The sequence below is a fragment of the Pterocles gutturalis genome, unplaced genomic scaffold, assembly GCF_000699245.1.
Source record: "Pterocles gutturalis isolate BGI_N339 unplaced genomic scaffold, ASM69924v1 scaffold12971, whole genome shotgun sequence".
Taxonomy (NCBI): Eukaryota; Metazoa; Chordata; class Aves; order Pterocliformes; family Pteroclidae; genus Pterocles; species Pterocles gutturalis.
In genome coordinates, this window is record NW_010105622.1 from 7,347 (window position 1) to 24,959 (window position 17,613).

The window sequence follows — 17,613 nt, forward strand, 5'->3', positions numbered from 1 at the left end:
TTTGGTGTTTCTGCATGCCTGTCCTGGTTTTCAAATGCAGATGGGTACAAAGGGTAGCTTTGGTAGCTGTGTGTGCACTCCTGTGGGAATGGACCTATCTGTGGTCATATTGCTTCTGTAAAGGTGCAACTGTCTGAAGCTGTTGAATCCTTGGAGTCAGCTTTGTTAGTTACACTTTGCTTTTTGACAAAAATCCACAGGGCAGAACTTGTGCTGACATGAAAGTGTCACTTTGCGCATGGTTTTGCACATCACAGGTCTGCTCTGGAAGGAACACAACGTTGTTAAGGCCAATAGCAGTGTCACTGATTTCTCTTCTGTCCTTAGGTCCTTTCGCACAACTTGTGCACAGTGTTAAATGTTCCCCATGATCCGGTGGCCTTGGAAGAGCACTTCAGGGACGATGATGAAGGACCAGTTTCCAATCAGGGTTACATGCCTTATCTAAACAAATTCATCTTGGAAAAGGTAAGTTTTGAATTCTTGTGTTCTGTTTTTCCCTTTATCAGATTTTGTATTAGAGTGTCTTTACAGTAGACTTCTGCTTGCAGGAAGCGTGCTGGTGTGAAGAAACTGGTTGTGAGCGTGCCTGTGGGGGGTTGTGATAGGGAGTGTATTCTGGAGAGTCTGTGCCTTAAAATGGAAGGATGCACTGCTCTACTTCTTTTTTCTCTCTCTGGTTGCTGTTTCCTGTTACATCTGGTCATTGTCTAAGCTGTGTTCATATTAATAAAGCACCTCAGCTTGGATTTATTTGAAAGCGTTTTGGAGCTATAGATTGTCCCATTTTATACTAAGGCTATAACAGAATATTGTCATAAACTCCTTTGCAAACAGGAAGGTCAAAAGTATCTTTAGTGTCTATTCAGAAGGTATTTTAACAAATAGATCCCTTCAGATAGTTACAGTGGGTTATGCTAGGGAGTGTTGTTTTGTCTTGCAAGTTCTTTCCTTTTGCATCTGAACATTCTTCAGTGTTCTGTTGTGCCTTGTTTTGGGGGAAGCTCTGGAAAGCCAGCAGGGTTTCTCCTATTCTCTTCTCCATCTTGTTCTCATATAGGTCACTGGGCAGGAGCTGGGCTCTGGGAGCTGTGCATTTCGAGATTTAGGTTGAATTTTTTGAAAGTAAAAAATCAGTTTTCCTGCTTTTTTTTTCCTGACAACTTCTGTTGAGAGACTGGTCTAGACAGTAAAAACCAGACCAGGTGATAGTGCAGACATGTCAGCTTCAGTACCACTGATTCTCGTATACTTGGGGGCCAACCCTGGAAACCCTCAAACTTTGACATTGTGGCTGCAGAGATACATAGATGTTTGCTTTCTTTTATAATGTTAAGAAGTCCTGAACTGACACACTGCTGAAAAGTCCAATGCAGCAATTGCAGGTAATGCAAACTCCCTAGCCCAATCTGCTAATTTTTGCTGCTGCTTTAATCTCCATTTAATACTGGTGGAAAATGGGATATATATAATGCAGTCTGGCAGCTTAGAAGCAGAAGCGTTATACATCTAGCTAAGACTTACCAGCTCCTCTGCCTCTCTAGCCTGTGTTTCTCTCATGCCCTGTAATAGAGTCCTGCTTTATGTGTGGGAGTTGTTGGCCATTAATACACAGAAAGGTACCTGTTTAACGTCTTGGTCGTTTGATGTTGGAAAATCTATCTCCGTCCCTAAGAATTTTGTGATCTGATTTGCACTTCGTGTTGGCTGTCTGAGCTCCTGTAAGATTCAATGGAGACCAAGCAGTTTGTATACAAATTTTGGGGAAAAAGAAAAGGCCTTTATTTTGACTGAAGGATTATAGTATGAGTCTGAACCACAGTGTTTTTGTTAATGCCATTTGTAGGCAGTAGCAAGCCATTAATTAAAAAAAAAAAAAGTAAATGGAAGGCTTTTTCAAATGCTTTATTGTTAAAGGGTGTTTATAGGAAGAAAAGCTATGGAAATGAGGAGCAATTGCATTTAAATAACACTTCAAATTGAAAATTAAAGACCTGGCTACATAAGCAGGTTGGTGTGAATTTACAGTGTTTAGCTACTCTGGGGCACCTTCTTACCCCGTGGTAAAAACAAAGGACAAGCTGCTTTGATTTCTCATGAAAGGAAAGAGGATGACTGCATGTAGTTTCTTGTGTTTTATTCATACACTGATCTGTCTTCCAATGATTGCCTGATATAGCCATACCATTAGTTCATCTTAAAAGATGGACGTGTTAAGGAAAAGGATTAAATTACCTGTAGCTTCATGTTATTTAATCCTGATTAAATGCTTCTAAACCGTCTAGATACGTGGTGTTAAAAATTAGTGAAATTCTGTAGACAGAAGGCTATCTTTGTGGACTGGAAAAATCTTGATTGTGACATCTCATCTTTTAGAGATGACTTACATCAGTGTCAAAAGACAGCATGCAGCGGGATGAAGTCACTGGTTCATAGCTTGTCTGGTTTGTTTAAAAGAAACAAGCAAAAAAAGCAGACAGACAAGAAACCCCTTCTTTTTTCATTCTCCCAAGGCGTAATCTGTTCTTTTAGAGGGGTGATTGTAGAACAAAAGCTATTAATTTGTGCTGGTAAGCAAAGCTAGTAAAGAAGGACTTGTGCTTTATACTCCCAATGCAGATGAAGTTCTCTCAATTTCCAGTTACATATCTTCTGGGGAATTAATTGATAGGAGCAAAAGCAACCTGCTCAAGAGATTTTTTTGATCTCAATATATTTTGCTTTAAAACATTAGTAAAATCTTTAAAGAATGAATTGTTAGCTTTGATTAAAACAGATACTTAACTGTGACTTATAATTTTATTAAGAGGACTTTGTAACCTTTTGAAATAACTTCTGTTGTACTCTTAAACACAGTTGTAAGTTTCTATATTTTTTAGTGCTGGCTTACCCTTTGTTACCTTGCAATAAAGCCTCCTTATATAGAGCCAGGGACTCATCAAGAAAGGCACAAGTTGGTAGTTTAATGAGGCAAATTGGTAGCAGCTAATTTCCTTTATACAAATAAGGAATTTCACTAAATAGTTTGAATAATTAGTATTTTCTTATTGATGATTTCTAGTATTGTGCTGCTTGTTACTTAGCAGACAGAGGGTTTTCCTGCATCTGAAAAAAAATCTGTTATTCTTCTGTAAATAACCCTTTTAAGGAGGGAGCTGTCACTTATCAGTATAATGTCTTCATAATTTGTTTTACTTGGTTTCATAACCATATCTTAGCATGTTCCATTATTTACAATGTATGTCTTTTAATACCAGTTGAAAATGTTGTGTTTTCAATGATGGTGATGGTGGTATTTTACAATATGCCTTATTTATAGCAGGAAAGAGTTATAGTGGGGGGAGACAAAGAAGGACATTGTTCTAAACCTCGGGTTATCTCATCTTCCATACAACTTAGTGAATGCTAGTTACACTGCCAATGCTTGTTACATTTTTGGAACTGAACTGATCACTTGTTCTTAAGCAAAATATTTTCTGTATTTCCTTATGTTTTAGAGTTATTTGGTAGGATGTAGAAATGTAAGATCTAAAAAACTGTATGGGTTTTGCTGCATTTTTCTTTTGATTATTTTGTGAAACTTCTTAGGAAGGGAAGTAGCTGTATTTTATATATCATATTTTTATCTCAATGAGTTTAAGCAGTTTTAAGGTTGGAGGGGTTGGTTCCTTGGCATGTTGCATCATTTGGACAGGTTCACAAATAAAAGTGGTAGTTTCTGTGGAGTTAATACTGCGGAGTACGGTAGAAGTTTCCAAATGAAATGGTGACTTCAAATAATTTGGACAGATTATGGAGTACAGTTAAAAGCATGTACCTTGTGGACAGGAAAAATGTCTTGTACAAGGATTTGTTAATTAATTAAGCAACAGAATTGTGTGATATTCACACAGGTTGCAAGCCCGATGAGTATTCTCACCAAACACAGCTGAAATCCTGGTTCCTCAGTACTATGTCATAAATTTCTTATTTTAGTTTCACATCAAGATTTCACTGTAGAGTTCGTAGCAGAGTCTCACAGTCATTAAAGATGTTTTGGGGAATCCTCTTTAAATTTAAATTCCAGGGTAGTCTTTGACCCAATCTATTTTTATAAATATGTGTTTTGTTCATATAATGAAAAAGCAATGTGTGTATTTGTTTATAACTGATCTTTTGACATCATTACCTCCTGTTTGAAAAGTTTGTACTTTTACAGTTTCTTAACTAAGTTGGAAGTACTTTTGCAAATAAGTTCAAATATTACCTTAGAAACTGTTCAAATATATTTATTTTTTGAAACTATGCTTAGAAATGATCTCTCATAAATCCAGAGAGAGTATTGATTGAGAGTAATTATTATGTAGCCACCTACAGTGGAGTATTGCCAGTCAAGGAACCCAAAGTGCACAGCCAAGACTTTCGTAGTGTGGAGTTAGGTCTAAAGAAATTTGGGTTTAGTTGTGGGATTTTCACCTTCCTTCCCCTCCCACCCCATGCAAATGTACTTGTAGAACAGAGGTACCAGGAATAGTTGTCATTGCTACATAAAATTGCTGAGGAAAATTTTTATTTCTTAAAGAGAGCTACTTAGTTCCATCCCTGACTCCCAGTATCCCCAGAACAATTTTGTGATTATATCCTTTATTTAACAGACAGCCTGATCATTTCGAAAAAAATACACAGATGAGAATCAGAGTTATTTTGGAGAGCTGGGACTTGTGTGCTGATCTGATTATTGCTCCTGAATAATTCCTAAGCAATGTCTCTGCTCCAGATGCTGCATGGGTCCCATGAAGCCCATTTCAGAATCAAGTCTGGATTCTGAAGAAAGGACTTGTAGTGGGACCTCTGTCACAGCACGACCTGGTCCCCTGTGGCAAAATGGTCCTGAAACCTCCTGCTTGGCTGCTGCCTAATCCTGGTGGCAGTAACATGCTGTAGGTGACTTGGGTTTTGACTTGAGTTTCTTGAGGCACACGTGATCCATCTTTGCTATGTGAGTAGAAACCACGCACTTTCCTTTCCCCAGCCAGGGCCCGTACCTTTCTCCACCTGTCTCCCTGTGGTCATTGATTTCTGCTGTGCCTTAAAACATGAGCTGCTTGTAGAGCAACACACGTTATTTATAGTGCTTAAAGCACATGCCAGGTGGTGGCTGTGGGAAAGGAGATTCTCACCCTGTTGGCATCTTCCTCTGGAGTAGCATAACCACTAGGACATTGCCAAGGTGGAACTGCTCATCATCTGGGTGGGTGGAGCTGTTTTAGAAAAGAAGTCAAGCTTCATTGGGCAGGGTGGGGAGGACAGACAGGAAAAAGCAAAGGCAGAAGTAGCCAAGGGAGGAGGCACTGGCACATTGAAGGAGGGAGAAGGAAACCTGGTTTCTAGCCCTTCTTCTAAAGGGTCTTCTTTCGCTTAGCTGGTATTCAATTTAAGACCCATGTTTCTTGTGCCAACAACCAGGATGCTGAGCTTGTGGCTGTAGCAGCTATAGCTCCTACAGCTTCCACCTTCTTCAAAGGAGAGCTATAGCCTCTAGCCGGCCTCTTGCATCATCACTTACGTTGGCAGCCTGCTCTGCAAGCATGCAGAGTCTGTTGCTTTCTTTCATTGTCTCACTTTTAGTCCTGGAAACTCCTGTAAAGTGCTTCTTGGCATAAGGTTGGTTTCCTGTTTACTTCTTTTTTTTTTTTTTTTTTTTTTTTTTTCCTCCACGTTCATCAGTTCATCCACTTCCATAGTCTTTGACTTGGCCACTGTGGCTCACCCTCCACTATATTTGACCACTTACTAGACTGAATCATACAGTTTGCAGTGGTGTCCTTGAAGCATCTAAGATGCATGGTTTGGGCCATCATAAGAAAATGTCACTGAACATTACTGCTGTAATTACCAGAAGAGGTACAAGAACCTGTTTCATAGACATCCTTTCTGAAATCTCAAGGAACTTGCATTACAGTGCAGAACATGCCTTTATCAGTTACATGTTGGCCAAGAAGTAGCATTGCTACACTGTAGGGAGATAGGTAGATTTCACCTCTAACATAAATGAGGGTTTAAAAATAGAGGAAATGAAAGCTTTTGCATATGTAAATAATTCACAGATGGGTATGCACAGTTGCTAGGTATGATAAAGGATAACGGAAACGAGGATTTTTTTATCAATAAGGTGAAAATTTGCACATCTGAGAAAAAAGAAAGGCTTTAAGTGGATCAGTGTTCGTACAAGAGGTACGTTTATAAGTAATGTGAAGTGGAAAAACATATTAAAAGTCTTTCCCAGCTATTGTTCCAATATTGCTTATAGCATATCCACATGTAGTTTTGGCTATGGTGATTTCCAAATTTGCTATATAAAAGCTCGGTAACTCAGTGCAATAGAAGGGCATCTGGAACTAAGACAGTTACGAAGATGGTTTGGAAGCTAAAGCTAATGTGCCAGAGGAAATGGGGAATGCAGTGTAGCCTCCTTCACATGAGGTCAGGGTGTTATTAACTTGACCAGAAATTGCAGGTTGGATGTAGTTTTGCTGGAAGAAATTCCTTAGTTGACCTCATGCAGGAAGTTAGACTAGGCTGCTACAGTGCACTTTTTGGGCCTTGACATTTCTTGCAAACTCAAATTTTCTTAGTGTTTTTTGTGTGACGTAGCCTGTTAAACTTTGTCTGTTATTCTGTGCCATTCGTGCATATTGATTATTTTTGTTCAATTTCTTCATTTTAGGTTCAAGGAAACTTTGACAAAGTTGAATTCAACAGGATGTGCTGGACTCTCTGTGCTAAAAAGAACCTCTCTAAAAGTCCTTTGCTGATTAGTGACGAAGATGCATTTAAAGTGTGGGTTATTTTTAACTTCTTATCAGAGGACAAATACCCTTTAATCATTGTACCTGAGGAGGTAAGAAACAAAAACTTAAGCTGGTTAACACCAGTTTGCTTAATGTCCCGGCTGAACTGCGTTAATATTTGCTACTCTGTAGAGATTTAAGATAAAATAATTGTTTAATATAAAACTTTTTTTCCCCTCTTTTAATAATGTAAGGAGGCCTCGGGTGCTTTTCTTTTTCTTCCAGGGTGCATATGTGGGGATTCCCACTGGATACTTGAGATACTGACAGCTATGCATGTCTGTCATTTAAACAGCCTGGACTAAATGGGACATGCTGCTTGCCCTGCAGTAAAGAGCTTATTTTGCTTTTTGTGAGAACTGACTAGTGCTGGGGAGACTAGCTGCAATACCAGCCCTCAGAGCTGTTGAGGTTCTTGCTTTGCCCATGAGTAGTGCGTATATGTGACCTTTAATCACTGCGCTCACTTATATGTGATTAAAATTTTGCAAAGTTCGTCCATCAGTGTGATTCTGAAACAAAATTCTCCCCTCTGCTCTGTGTTACAATGAGTTGCAAGATGATTCTTCAGTCTCATGTCACCCTCCTGATGAAAAGGAGAAGTACAAACTTTTCTGATGATGTCTGTTTCTGCTTAAAAGCAGCCACCACTTGAATGCTCTTGCGTGAAATGGTTGAATGAATAATACCAGAGAGGTCTCTTTATACTTTAAGTTCATGAACAAGTATGGGCAATGTTCAAATAGGTATTTTAACCCTAGAGGAAGATTTTGGTGTCTCCACAATTCTGCCCTTGGGGAGGGGTGAGGGAAGAAGCAGAAAGATCAGAACTGTAGGCATAAATAATCTCTTGCAAAACTGTATACAGAAATCCCAGGGCTTTGCAGTTCAGCACTGGAGTACTGATTAATAAATTTTTGCAAATTGTTGAACAGTTGATCAAAACAGTCTGATATACATGCGCCACTATGACGTAACTCTTGGCCTCCAGGCTATTATGCCAAACCATAAAGTACAGCTAACACCACTATCAAAAGAAACTGCTCAGTTTTGCCTTATCACTCACTTTTTAGCAGGAGACGTTCACTCTGTACAGTGTTTCTGTTTTTCCCAGACTGGTGACAACAAGGTCCTACCTGGCATGCTATATTTCCATGAGAAATTGGACAGTCTCCTTTCTTGCTTTTATGGTTTTCTTCTGGCATTTCTGGGAGAGAGGAATCATGGTGATGAAAACTAAGACAGCTCCTTTATTTTCTTAATGGTGCCAGATTTGGCTTTGGTAGAAGGTCAGAGCCCCTAATAAATGTTGAAACTGGGGCTCAAATCCACGTCTTTGGTTTGTCATTGTGTTCTCTACTGCACAGCCTGGCTTACCTGAGGGTTGGTACTTCACATCTCCTTATTTGTTTTTAAAAGCTTCAGACCTGCCAGCACAGGGGCATTGGTTTTGTTCACTTGCTCCCCCTCCACCAGGCAAGCCCCCAGATTCGTGCTGCCTTCTGTAGCAGATGCCAGGTAATGGCAATGTGTCTGTTGGGGGACAGGCTGCAGAGTCAGCACTGAGCCCAGAAGAGGTTTTCCAGATTTCATAGCTGCCGCTGTGTGCTTTCCTTCCCATCCTTAATGTCCAGGGTTAACCTGTATTGCTCTTCTACTTGGATTATTTTAAAAATTCTTAGGGTGGATCTGTGTCTGCATCTCTTTGATTACGGCAAGATTTAAATGGTACAATACTGTTTAAAGAAAGCTTACAGAGCTTGACAAAGAAAGGCTGCTCTGTTCTTATCGTATACAATGCCTGTATTCAGCCTAACCCTTTGCCTTAGACCACACAGGTAATGTAATCAGTTGGTGGAGGAGTGCTGTTGAACACATTCCTTTCTGGTTTGCAGTGGTCGTCCTCAGGTTTTCTGTGCTTCTGGAAAATTCTGCATTTACTCATTTACCCTTTTACACAAAATTCCAAAAGTAAAGATCCAAATTCTCAATTTCAGTCAGTTTTGCTTTTTCTTTCTGTGACCTTTTGTATCTGCCTTTTAAGTTCTTCTGTCTGGGTTTTTTTAATGTTAAGTCTAAACTCCAGATTTGCAAAGCATTTTTTGTACAAACTTGTAGTGGTTGTCTTAGTGCTGGGAATTTCAACCTGAAAATGACTCTTTTCAATAGTATCCAAAATTATACTGGTACCTAGTAAACATATTTTTCTTTCAGTTTACTTTTCATGCCTCTTGAGTTCATAATAAAGCTTGATTATATATTTAGTCTTCACCACTTTATATTGCATCCTGTCATTTAATTACAAAATGGATTGCACATCATGTATAAAGTGAGGAGAGTTTTGCAAAGTGAAGAACAGAGGAGAGGATGATAGATGCATTGCAGGTTTGTGATGTTTATACTTTGATGAGACCGATGTAAACCTTTCATGGGTGACTGTAGCTTCCCAGCCAGGGAGCAAGCTTTCCTTTCCTCCCTGTCTGTTGCTCTTATCATTGGCAGAGAGTATTGCGACACACAATTTACTGCAGTTTCTGTCTTGGGAGTCTTTTGTGTGGGATCCAGCTGTTTCCCCTCCACGCTCCCTTCTACCTCATAGGTTTTTGGGTTTCGGAGATTTAGTTTCCTATTTGTAAGTAACTAGGAAACTTGCTTCATACTTTCAGGTTGAAAGGGTGATCCATTGAAGATTTTTGTGCCCCATCTTGTGGATGGGAAGGCTGTAATAGAGAAAACTTCTTAGGTCTCTAGTGAATGTGTTGATACAACTTCATGTGGCTGTGAGGATGCCTTCTCTTCCTGCTCCTTGGAGGAGCTGCTCTTTGAGACCTGCTTGGGAGTCTGATTTTAGTTTGTTTGTTTTTTCTTTTTCTTTAAATGAGATGAGTGGTTTCTGCACTCATTTGAACAATTTTGTATGTAGAAAACTCTCCTGCTTGGGTGCAGTTTCATGTTCTTTGCAATGTGCTGACTAAAGAGTGAGGCTGCTCTCCTTCCTTCTTGCCTGTGTTGTGTACTTCTGCACTAGTGCTGCTGTGCCAGGCCTTTCATATTAGACACCTAATTGTGGTGGGGCTGTTACCCCATCTGCAGAGTGTTAAAACTTGATTCCCTGACCAGGTGTTGAATGGGCAACAAGTTAGGAACAGCTGCAGCTCAACCACAGAAGGGAAAACAGGCTACTTTGGAAAGGTTTCACAGACACAGGCTGAAGAAGGCTTTAGAAAGAGCAAAGTGAAGAAAGCAGTTACAAAGAGAGATTTTGAAAGCAGTGGAGAGGTGGCACAAGGTCCAGAAGTTTCTCAGTTAGCAGAGGCCAGGCTGAAAACCAGAGGCAGCATCTGGCCTGTGTTCCTCACCTGCTGTGGAAGGAAAGATGGCAGTACTGCACTTGAGGGAAATAAGGTCAGTAAAATCCAGCACGGGAGAGGGACTGGGTTGGGGTATGCAGTTTTGGGATGTGACTTCAAGCTTGAGAGGATCCTTCTGTGTTATGGGGAGAAGTCAGGTCATAGAGAGACAGGAGCTGGTGGCTGGTAATGGCCGTGGGCTCCAGTGTAGCTTCTGCAGGCAATTGGTGGGCAGCTGAGAGCAGTTAGGAGAGCTGGAAAGGAACAGAGATCCATGAATGTCATGGATCACCTTTTGCAAATGTGCTTATGTCCCAGGGAAATGCAAAATGGCATAAAATCTGAAAGCTCCCTCCCCTTTCAAGTGAGAAGCCTTGCTATGCACAAAGTAAAACACTTCTGTGAACTCGGTGAATGTGCAACTCTGTGTGTTGTAATATTGTGTTCACATAACTTGTTTTAAATAAACCAAATGTATTTGGTGCCTTTTCCTTGCTCAAGAAGCCAGGCTTACAAAGCAGATTTGTACAGCCATTTGGGACATTTGCTTGTCCTCTAGCCGTAAGCTGTATTAACATGTGGCATTTCTAATCCTCCTAGTTGGGATAAAGAGGGTCCAAACCTTGTATGGCTTTCTGTGCATTTGAAAATGAGGTGATGTGTTTTAGATTGAGGAGGTGAAAGTCTGAAGTTGTCCAGTGGTGGCCCTTTTGCAGAAAAAGATTTTTTATTATCACATTTGCTTCCTTCTTCTGCATTCTAGTACCAGAAGCTGGATACAGTGAATGAAGTACTGGGAACTGAACCTTGGCCATTCAGAAATAAAATCAGAAGTCATACAACTAGAATGAAAGCTGCTTGTGTGGGGTTTTATTTGACCCATGACCTCTACAAGTTTATGATGATGGCTGGAAAGATGTTTCATCAGTTATGGCTTGCATCAGTTCTTCCCACTTCATTGCTCTTTTTCTTGATTGCCGCAAAAAATAAGACAGTTTTCAGTGTAGGATTTACATGTTACACTTTTGTGAGTTGACCTTTTATTATATTACTTAATGCTAAATTAATTTTTAAAAAAAGAAGATAATGGCTTACACTGCATAATGAATGCAGTTTTTGCAGACTTTATTAATCCAGAGTAGTTACTGTCCATGAAGTTTAATAAATTCTAGTATGGGGATTTCTTTGTTGGGGAAGAGGAGAAACAAATATTTGACTTAAAAGTAAGTGATGTTCTGATGGGATAAAAAAAGGAATTTATGATGACTGTGAAAGGGAATATAATTGGTTTAATGTCTCTTGCCCAGTAACGTGCTTCCACAGAATTTTGTGCAATGTGAATAGACTTTTTATGTCTGCTCTGTTAACGTTACAAACCTTATTTGAATAGGATGAACCAGAATAGCCTTGGCTGCTGTGCTCTGCTGGGCGTGAAGGCCTCCTTGATGTTATTTTTCATCTTTCATCTTCTAAGACATGCACTTGTATATCAGAAAAATAAGTGAAATGTTTATGATACTTTGTTCCCTGTGGAGGATAGTGGCAGGAATACCTGGAAAAACAAAGGAAATAGGTATTGAAACATGAAAAAAAGAAAGTGCCCTCTGAAAGAAGGTACCAAACAAGCTGCATCGTTCATGTTAAAGAGCCTCTGTTCTTTATATTGTTTTGGTTTCTCTTGGCAAAATTCTGTCTGAAAAGTTTCTGTCGATTTGAGATGGAAGCTGTTTTTCATACTCTGGAGCCAGTTGGTCTGTACTGATGTCTGTAGGATTAGCAACCCCACTGTGTTTCTGTGTCTGTATCTGAAAGTGAGTAATGTCCAGTCAGAATAGCAGCAAACGTTCCTTCACGTTTGCTTTTTGCCACTCCACCTTTTAACCACAAGAGTCCCTTATGTTTGAGCCAGTAGACTTAATTTGTAAGTTATTTGCTGAGTTGACATGTCTCTTTGTGGAGGAGGGGAAATGTCGTTTGCTCACAGAGCTTCCTCATTTGAGCGCATAATGAACGGTCTCTTCCTTGCTTCCACACTTGCCAGATCCAACTTACTTCTTGATATTTACCTTGCACTGTTGTGTATTTATATCCCACCCCAATACTCACTGTTGCTATTGAGCAGATAGGTTAGACAAACTTTTTTCTGGGGACTTTAGCTAGCCAAATACTTCTCTGAATGCAAGATAGAGCTTGATTTTTTTTTTTAATTTTAGAAATTAAATTGTAATATGCACAGGTGCTTTTTCAGTTAAGACAAGTTAATGTATTTTAAAATGAGTTATTTTAAAATGAGTTATTTTATGTACTTAAATGGGATTTGTGGTCATGTTAGTGACTTGGAGATGGGGCGTTAGCAGACTTGAATGTTTAAAACTGTTCTAATAATCAAAATAAGGTAAAATGTGTACAAATGATATTAAAGGAAATAATATGTTGACTTATTTATAGTGAATTACATGATAATGTGTACTAGCAAAGAGTTTTGCATTGTTTCTTTTCTAGACCATTAGTTTGATCTGTATTTTTGTTCATATGGCTTGAGCAAAAAAGTGAAAAAATCTCTTCAGGTATGATTTACTTTTATGTGTGTGTCCTTTTGTCTCCAAGTGAGTCCTAGTACTCTGGGGTAATTAACCAAAGGAATTTGAGAGCTGCATGCCTCAAGCAGTGTAATAGGTTGCGAAATCTTGGAACAATACATTTTAAAGTTAAAGTTCATTAAGTATTAATGGTATTTTTTTTTCAATAACTGTCTAGCATTTTGTCAAGTATATTATCTACCTAGTTAAGCCTCAGTTATTTTAGCTTTCCTTTTAACTAAAGTACAGGATTGTAGTTCAGAACTGGTGCTGCTCAGAGGGAGTGAGCCGAGTGGCAGAATATGTTTTGAACATGGGAAAAAAGTTACTCCTGCGTTGATGCCAGAGCTTATTTCAGCTCATCAAATCCAGCTTTTAGGAGGTTTGTTTTGAAACAAGTTCGCAGTGCTACTGTTCTTGCATGCTGTGAAGGGGTTTTTTTGGGTGTTTTTTTCTTTCTATAAAACCTGCCTGAAGTAGGAAGTAAGCTGCTTCCTGCCTGTAACTGAATGCTGAGGATTTATGGGAGCTGATGCTCAAAAGCCTTGGATTAATTTTTTAATTTAAGGATTTTGGACAGTGAAAATCAGCAAAGCATATTTTAAAGATTTTTAAAGGAATTACGGAATTTTACAGAAGTCTCAAAAGTTTTATATGTTGGTTGCTTGGGAGGGAATGCTGAAATTTCCTTGCTATCATGTGTCTGTGTTAACTGAAGTGATGCAGAGCTGTGTGTGGAACCGCTGCACAGCACGGTTTTATGACCCATTCTGGTGAACGGCTGCATACGAGCAGCTGCTTGCACAGCAGAGCCGGGGTGCTGCAGCAGCAGGAGCCCTGTGCCACCCTGTCCGGGCCTGTGGCGTGCAGCCTGCCTGGGGGGCAAAGCGGCTGTGAAGGTGTGCCCTCCCCGGGGGGCTTTCCTCAAATGGCAGACAGGCACGGCGCAGAGAGGAAAGTCATCTTTGCTGATTACCATAAACCTTGTACCCTGTGTCAGTTGCGCTCGTCTACAGTTTGAATGCCACTTTTGGAGAGGCCTCTGTTCATATCTTTGCTAGCAAGAATTGCACGAGGAGCTAAGAATACTTCAACGCCTTGCTTGGTGAAGCTGAAGTGAAAAGCAGTGCTCTCTGCAAGTTCTGTACCCCCCCGGAGGCGTGTTCGGTGCCTGGCTAGCCTGTCTTCTCTCACGACAGTCTTTAGGAGGAGGGTGCCAACAGCCACATCTTGGAGGGATGCGGGCTTCCTGCTCATTCAGCTTTCCTCCAGCCTGTGAAGTGGTTTTCAGCAGCTTCTCCATTTTGTTGTAGCATTAGTCCATGTGCTACTAGAGCAGGGGCTGTGAGACTAACAGTTACTGAGCTGAAATAGTAAGAAAAGCCCACCCATCTCTAGGGTGGATTTGGTAATTTATTGCTTTGCCAGTGAGAGTGTTCTGGTCCCTGCTTGTGTGTTTCTTGATGTGAGGGAAAGGAAGGGATTTGCCTGTGGCAGTTTCAAGAGAGCGAAGCAGCAGCCACAAGATTAGCATGAATGCTGCACCAAAGCCTTGAGGCCGGGCAGCCCTTGTGGTGAAATGCATGGGGAAGAACTGCTGCTTTATTTCTTTGTACTCCCAAATCTCTTCGGTAGAAGCTGCTGGCTGCTCAGAAGCCCATTAGACCAGCTGAAAAGGCACTCTGAGCTGTAGCCCGAAAAGTTAATTTGCTCTGTGGTGAAACTTAACCCTGGTGCTCTCTGCTGGGGTTTCCTCACCTGTAGGAGAAATCACGTCATATTTTCAAGCAGTGCTGAGGAACAGAGGCAAACCAGCCTTGGTGATTAATAAAATGAAGTCCTGGAAAGTATTTGCTTTCCACCGCTTTTCAGTGAGGCAGGTTCATGCTGTACACCGTAGTCATTTTTGATATGGGGATTCAGACTCCTCAGTCACTTAGGTTTCCAAAACCACACCTAAAATAGGTAAACAGAAGTGGAGCAGACTGACCTGAAGGCCTGACTTTCAGAAAAGCAGCACTTAAGGAAATCCGTGTTATTTCCATGTGGACAGAGAGAAGCTGAAGGGATCCTGCTGGTTTCCCTCCCCGTTTCCCCCGGGCAGAGTGCAGTTCCCTCATGCCTGTAGAGAAGCAGGGCAGCCGGGGAGCCCTGCCCTGCAGCCTTGTGGGCCGACCTACCAGGAGGTGGTGGCTGGAGAGAAAGGCCGGCCCCTGGGGAGCTGGTGCTGCCCTGTCCCTCCGTGCTGGGCTCAGGCCCCCCCTCTCCCCAGGCTTCCTCCTCAGGGAGGGCGCAGGCGGCTCTACTGTCTGCCTTGGCTGGCGCTGAAGGCAGTCCGGTTCCCTGCAAAGCTGGTGAGGAAACACAGTGAGCCATTACCCAAAATAGCAGAAGGCCACAATAGCTTGGTCTGTCTTCGAAACTGGGCTAAATAATTGGTATCCTGTGACTTCAGTCATAGAAATTTAGAAGCCTGGCTTCTACTTTGTTGTGAGAGGTCTTTGTAGGAAGGCTCTCACCAATTATTTTGTTTAAAGAGCCATTAAAAGCATTTTACATGTGCTCAAAGATATAGATGGGCTTAGTTTAAAATACTGCAAAGAGCTGTTGTTTAAAAACAACATTAAAAACAGACAAAAGAAGAAACTCAGCCTTCTTTCCCTCTTTTTCATTCTCATGTTTATTTTGACTAGCATTATTACTGTTATTATCCTGTGTATGGTAATGCTTACAGAATGGTGAAAGATTAAAGGAAGAGGAGAGTTTGCCTTGGAAACAATGAAAGTGGACTTGAACAATTTAAAAGTAAAAAAATTTAAAAGTAAAAGCTTCTCTTGATACATCTGCCAAGGTTGTGTCCAGTGAGGGAGTGAGGGAGGAGAGGGGCCAGCTGAAGACTAAGATGTGTAATCGTACCTTGGTGGATTTTCGTTTCGCTTCTTGTCCAAACTGCCATCTTTACTTATTTTTGTCTTTGCTTTTTATCTTACCAAGAATACTTTTTGAAACTTCGTGCTTTCACACACTTCAGTCAGCACGGTTTGGAAGCTGTTTCAGGGAAGGTCCCATGTGCTCTGTAGGAATCTGAAATATTAAAAGAGGCTGTCAGGTTCAATTCTTCATTTCTTTACTGTGAAGAGAGTAGCTGTGGGATGGGCTTGGCAGTCAAAAGTTCAACTGAGACAGGGGCCTAAAATCTTTGCTAATTAAACCACCTACGTTTAGGGGCCTACATGTGAACGTAGGAATGTAGCTGTGATGAAAGTCTCTAGAGAAGCTTGGTTTACAGCTCTGAAACACGTGATTTCCATGCCTGTTGAAAATGATTGATTTCTGTTTGTATTTCTGTACAGATTGAATATTTGCTTAAAAAGCTCACTGAAGCAATGGGAGCAGGCTGGCAGCAAGAGCAGTTTGACCACTATAAGATTGCTCTCAACACCAGTCGAGAAGGCCTGTCTGCATGGGAGCTGATTGATCTCATTGGAAGTGGGCAGTTTAGTAAAGGGATGGACCGACAGACGGTGTCCATGGCAATCAATGAAGTCTTTAATGAGCTCATATTAGATGTACTCAAACAGGTAAGAACCACAGAGAACTAATGTTTTCAAGTAGAACAATTTACTGCATAATTAGAGAACGTTCAACTTTTACTGAAATTTCTTTACCTGATGGATAATGAGCAGGGGGAAATTAGGTAAATTACTTATCAGGGTTCTTTACTATGAGCTTGTTTTTATAAGAGAGAAATTGTGCTGCTGTTCAGATTGTTGTAATTGTTGCAGTGTTATGAATGAGTTGCTTGTTGGGATAGTTTATTTTTAGAAAGCAAAAGAATTGTGTTCTGACTTGAAATACAGCCTTTTTTATACTTGCATCCCCAGCTTGTTAGCTGACAGAATAGCTGCAACACGCTGTCAGTTCTTATATTGGTGACAACTCTTCAATCTTTGAAAATGCTTTTGTCTAGTTTCAGTTACATTGTAGCAAACATAAATTGTGCTGATGTTAACCTCTGTATTCAAACAGGGGAATCTGGACAAAGGTATTTCTCCAGCTGAAAGGGTTGCTTCTAAGTTGCCCCACTTCAACAGGGCAAAAGGTGTGGAGGAGCTGCAGAGCTCTCTCCCTTCTTGTTCTGTTTAGCAAGCTATATGACTGACAACTTATTTACCTGTACTCAAACACAAAAAGTCACGCTGGCTTTTATATTCTTCTTTACATTCCCAATTTCTGTCAATCTTCAGTTTCTTCAGATTTCCACTGGCTGGATTATCAGTTTAGGAATGGCTTTAAAAACTGCATTTCTTTCATGGGAAGTATAAGTATCACAGGGACCTGAGGGGTCACAGCAGAGCTTACCTAGAGAGCTATTTAAAATTGTCTTTTACCTGACAGAGATTTTTTTTCATCTTTGGTTTCTTGGTGAGGAGAGAAACAAAGGACTTTTACCTGACAGAGATTTTTTTTCCATCTTTGATTTCTTGGTTTCTTGGTGAGGAGAGAAACAAAGGCTTTCTTGGCAGGCTTTCCTAAGCTGTTCTGAAAGAAATCATCAGAAGGTCTTGGCGCAGGAAATTCTTTCAGAATATCCACAGAACAATGCAAAAGTCTATTTTTGTTAACTGCTGTTTGACTGTTGGAGGTAAGGGCTGGGGACACGCACACACATAGTCAGTTGAGGGCAAAATGAAGTCACTCTGCTGTTTAATACCATGAAAATAAAATAACCAGTATCAGGTCAGTCCTTCCACTTGAAACTTGTGAGGAAATTGGATTTCTTTCCAGTTTTGGTACTGTATTGTATGACTCCCCCCCCCCCCCCCCCTTTTTTTTTTTTTTTTTTTTTTTTTC

At 40.5% G+C, this 17,613-nt stretch overlaps 1 protein-coding gene across 1 annotated transcript in view; it reads left to right on the plus strand.

Annotated features, from left to right (window-relative positions):
• Positions 1-327: 327 nt before the first annotated feature.
• Positions 328-17,613, plus strand: part of SWAP70 (SWAP switching B-cell complex 70kDa subunit) — a gene marked incomplete at its 5' end in the record, with an annotated part of 30,960 nt that continues 13,674 nt past the window's right edge. Inside the window, 3 exons of the mRNA XM_010087466.1 lie at positions 328-468; positions 6,707-6,880; positions 16,113-16,340. Of these exons, the coding sequence (XP_010085768.1) occupies positions 328-468; positions 6,707-6,880; positions 16,113-16,340 (543 nt within the window). The remainder of the gene's footprint in view (positions 469-6,706; positions 6,881-16,112; positions 16,341-17,613) is intronic.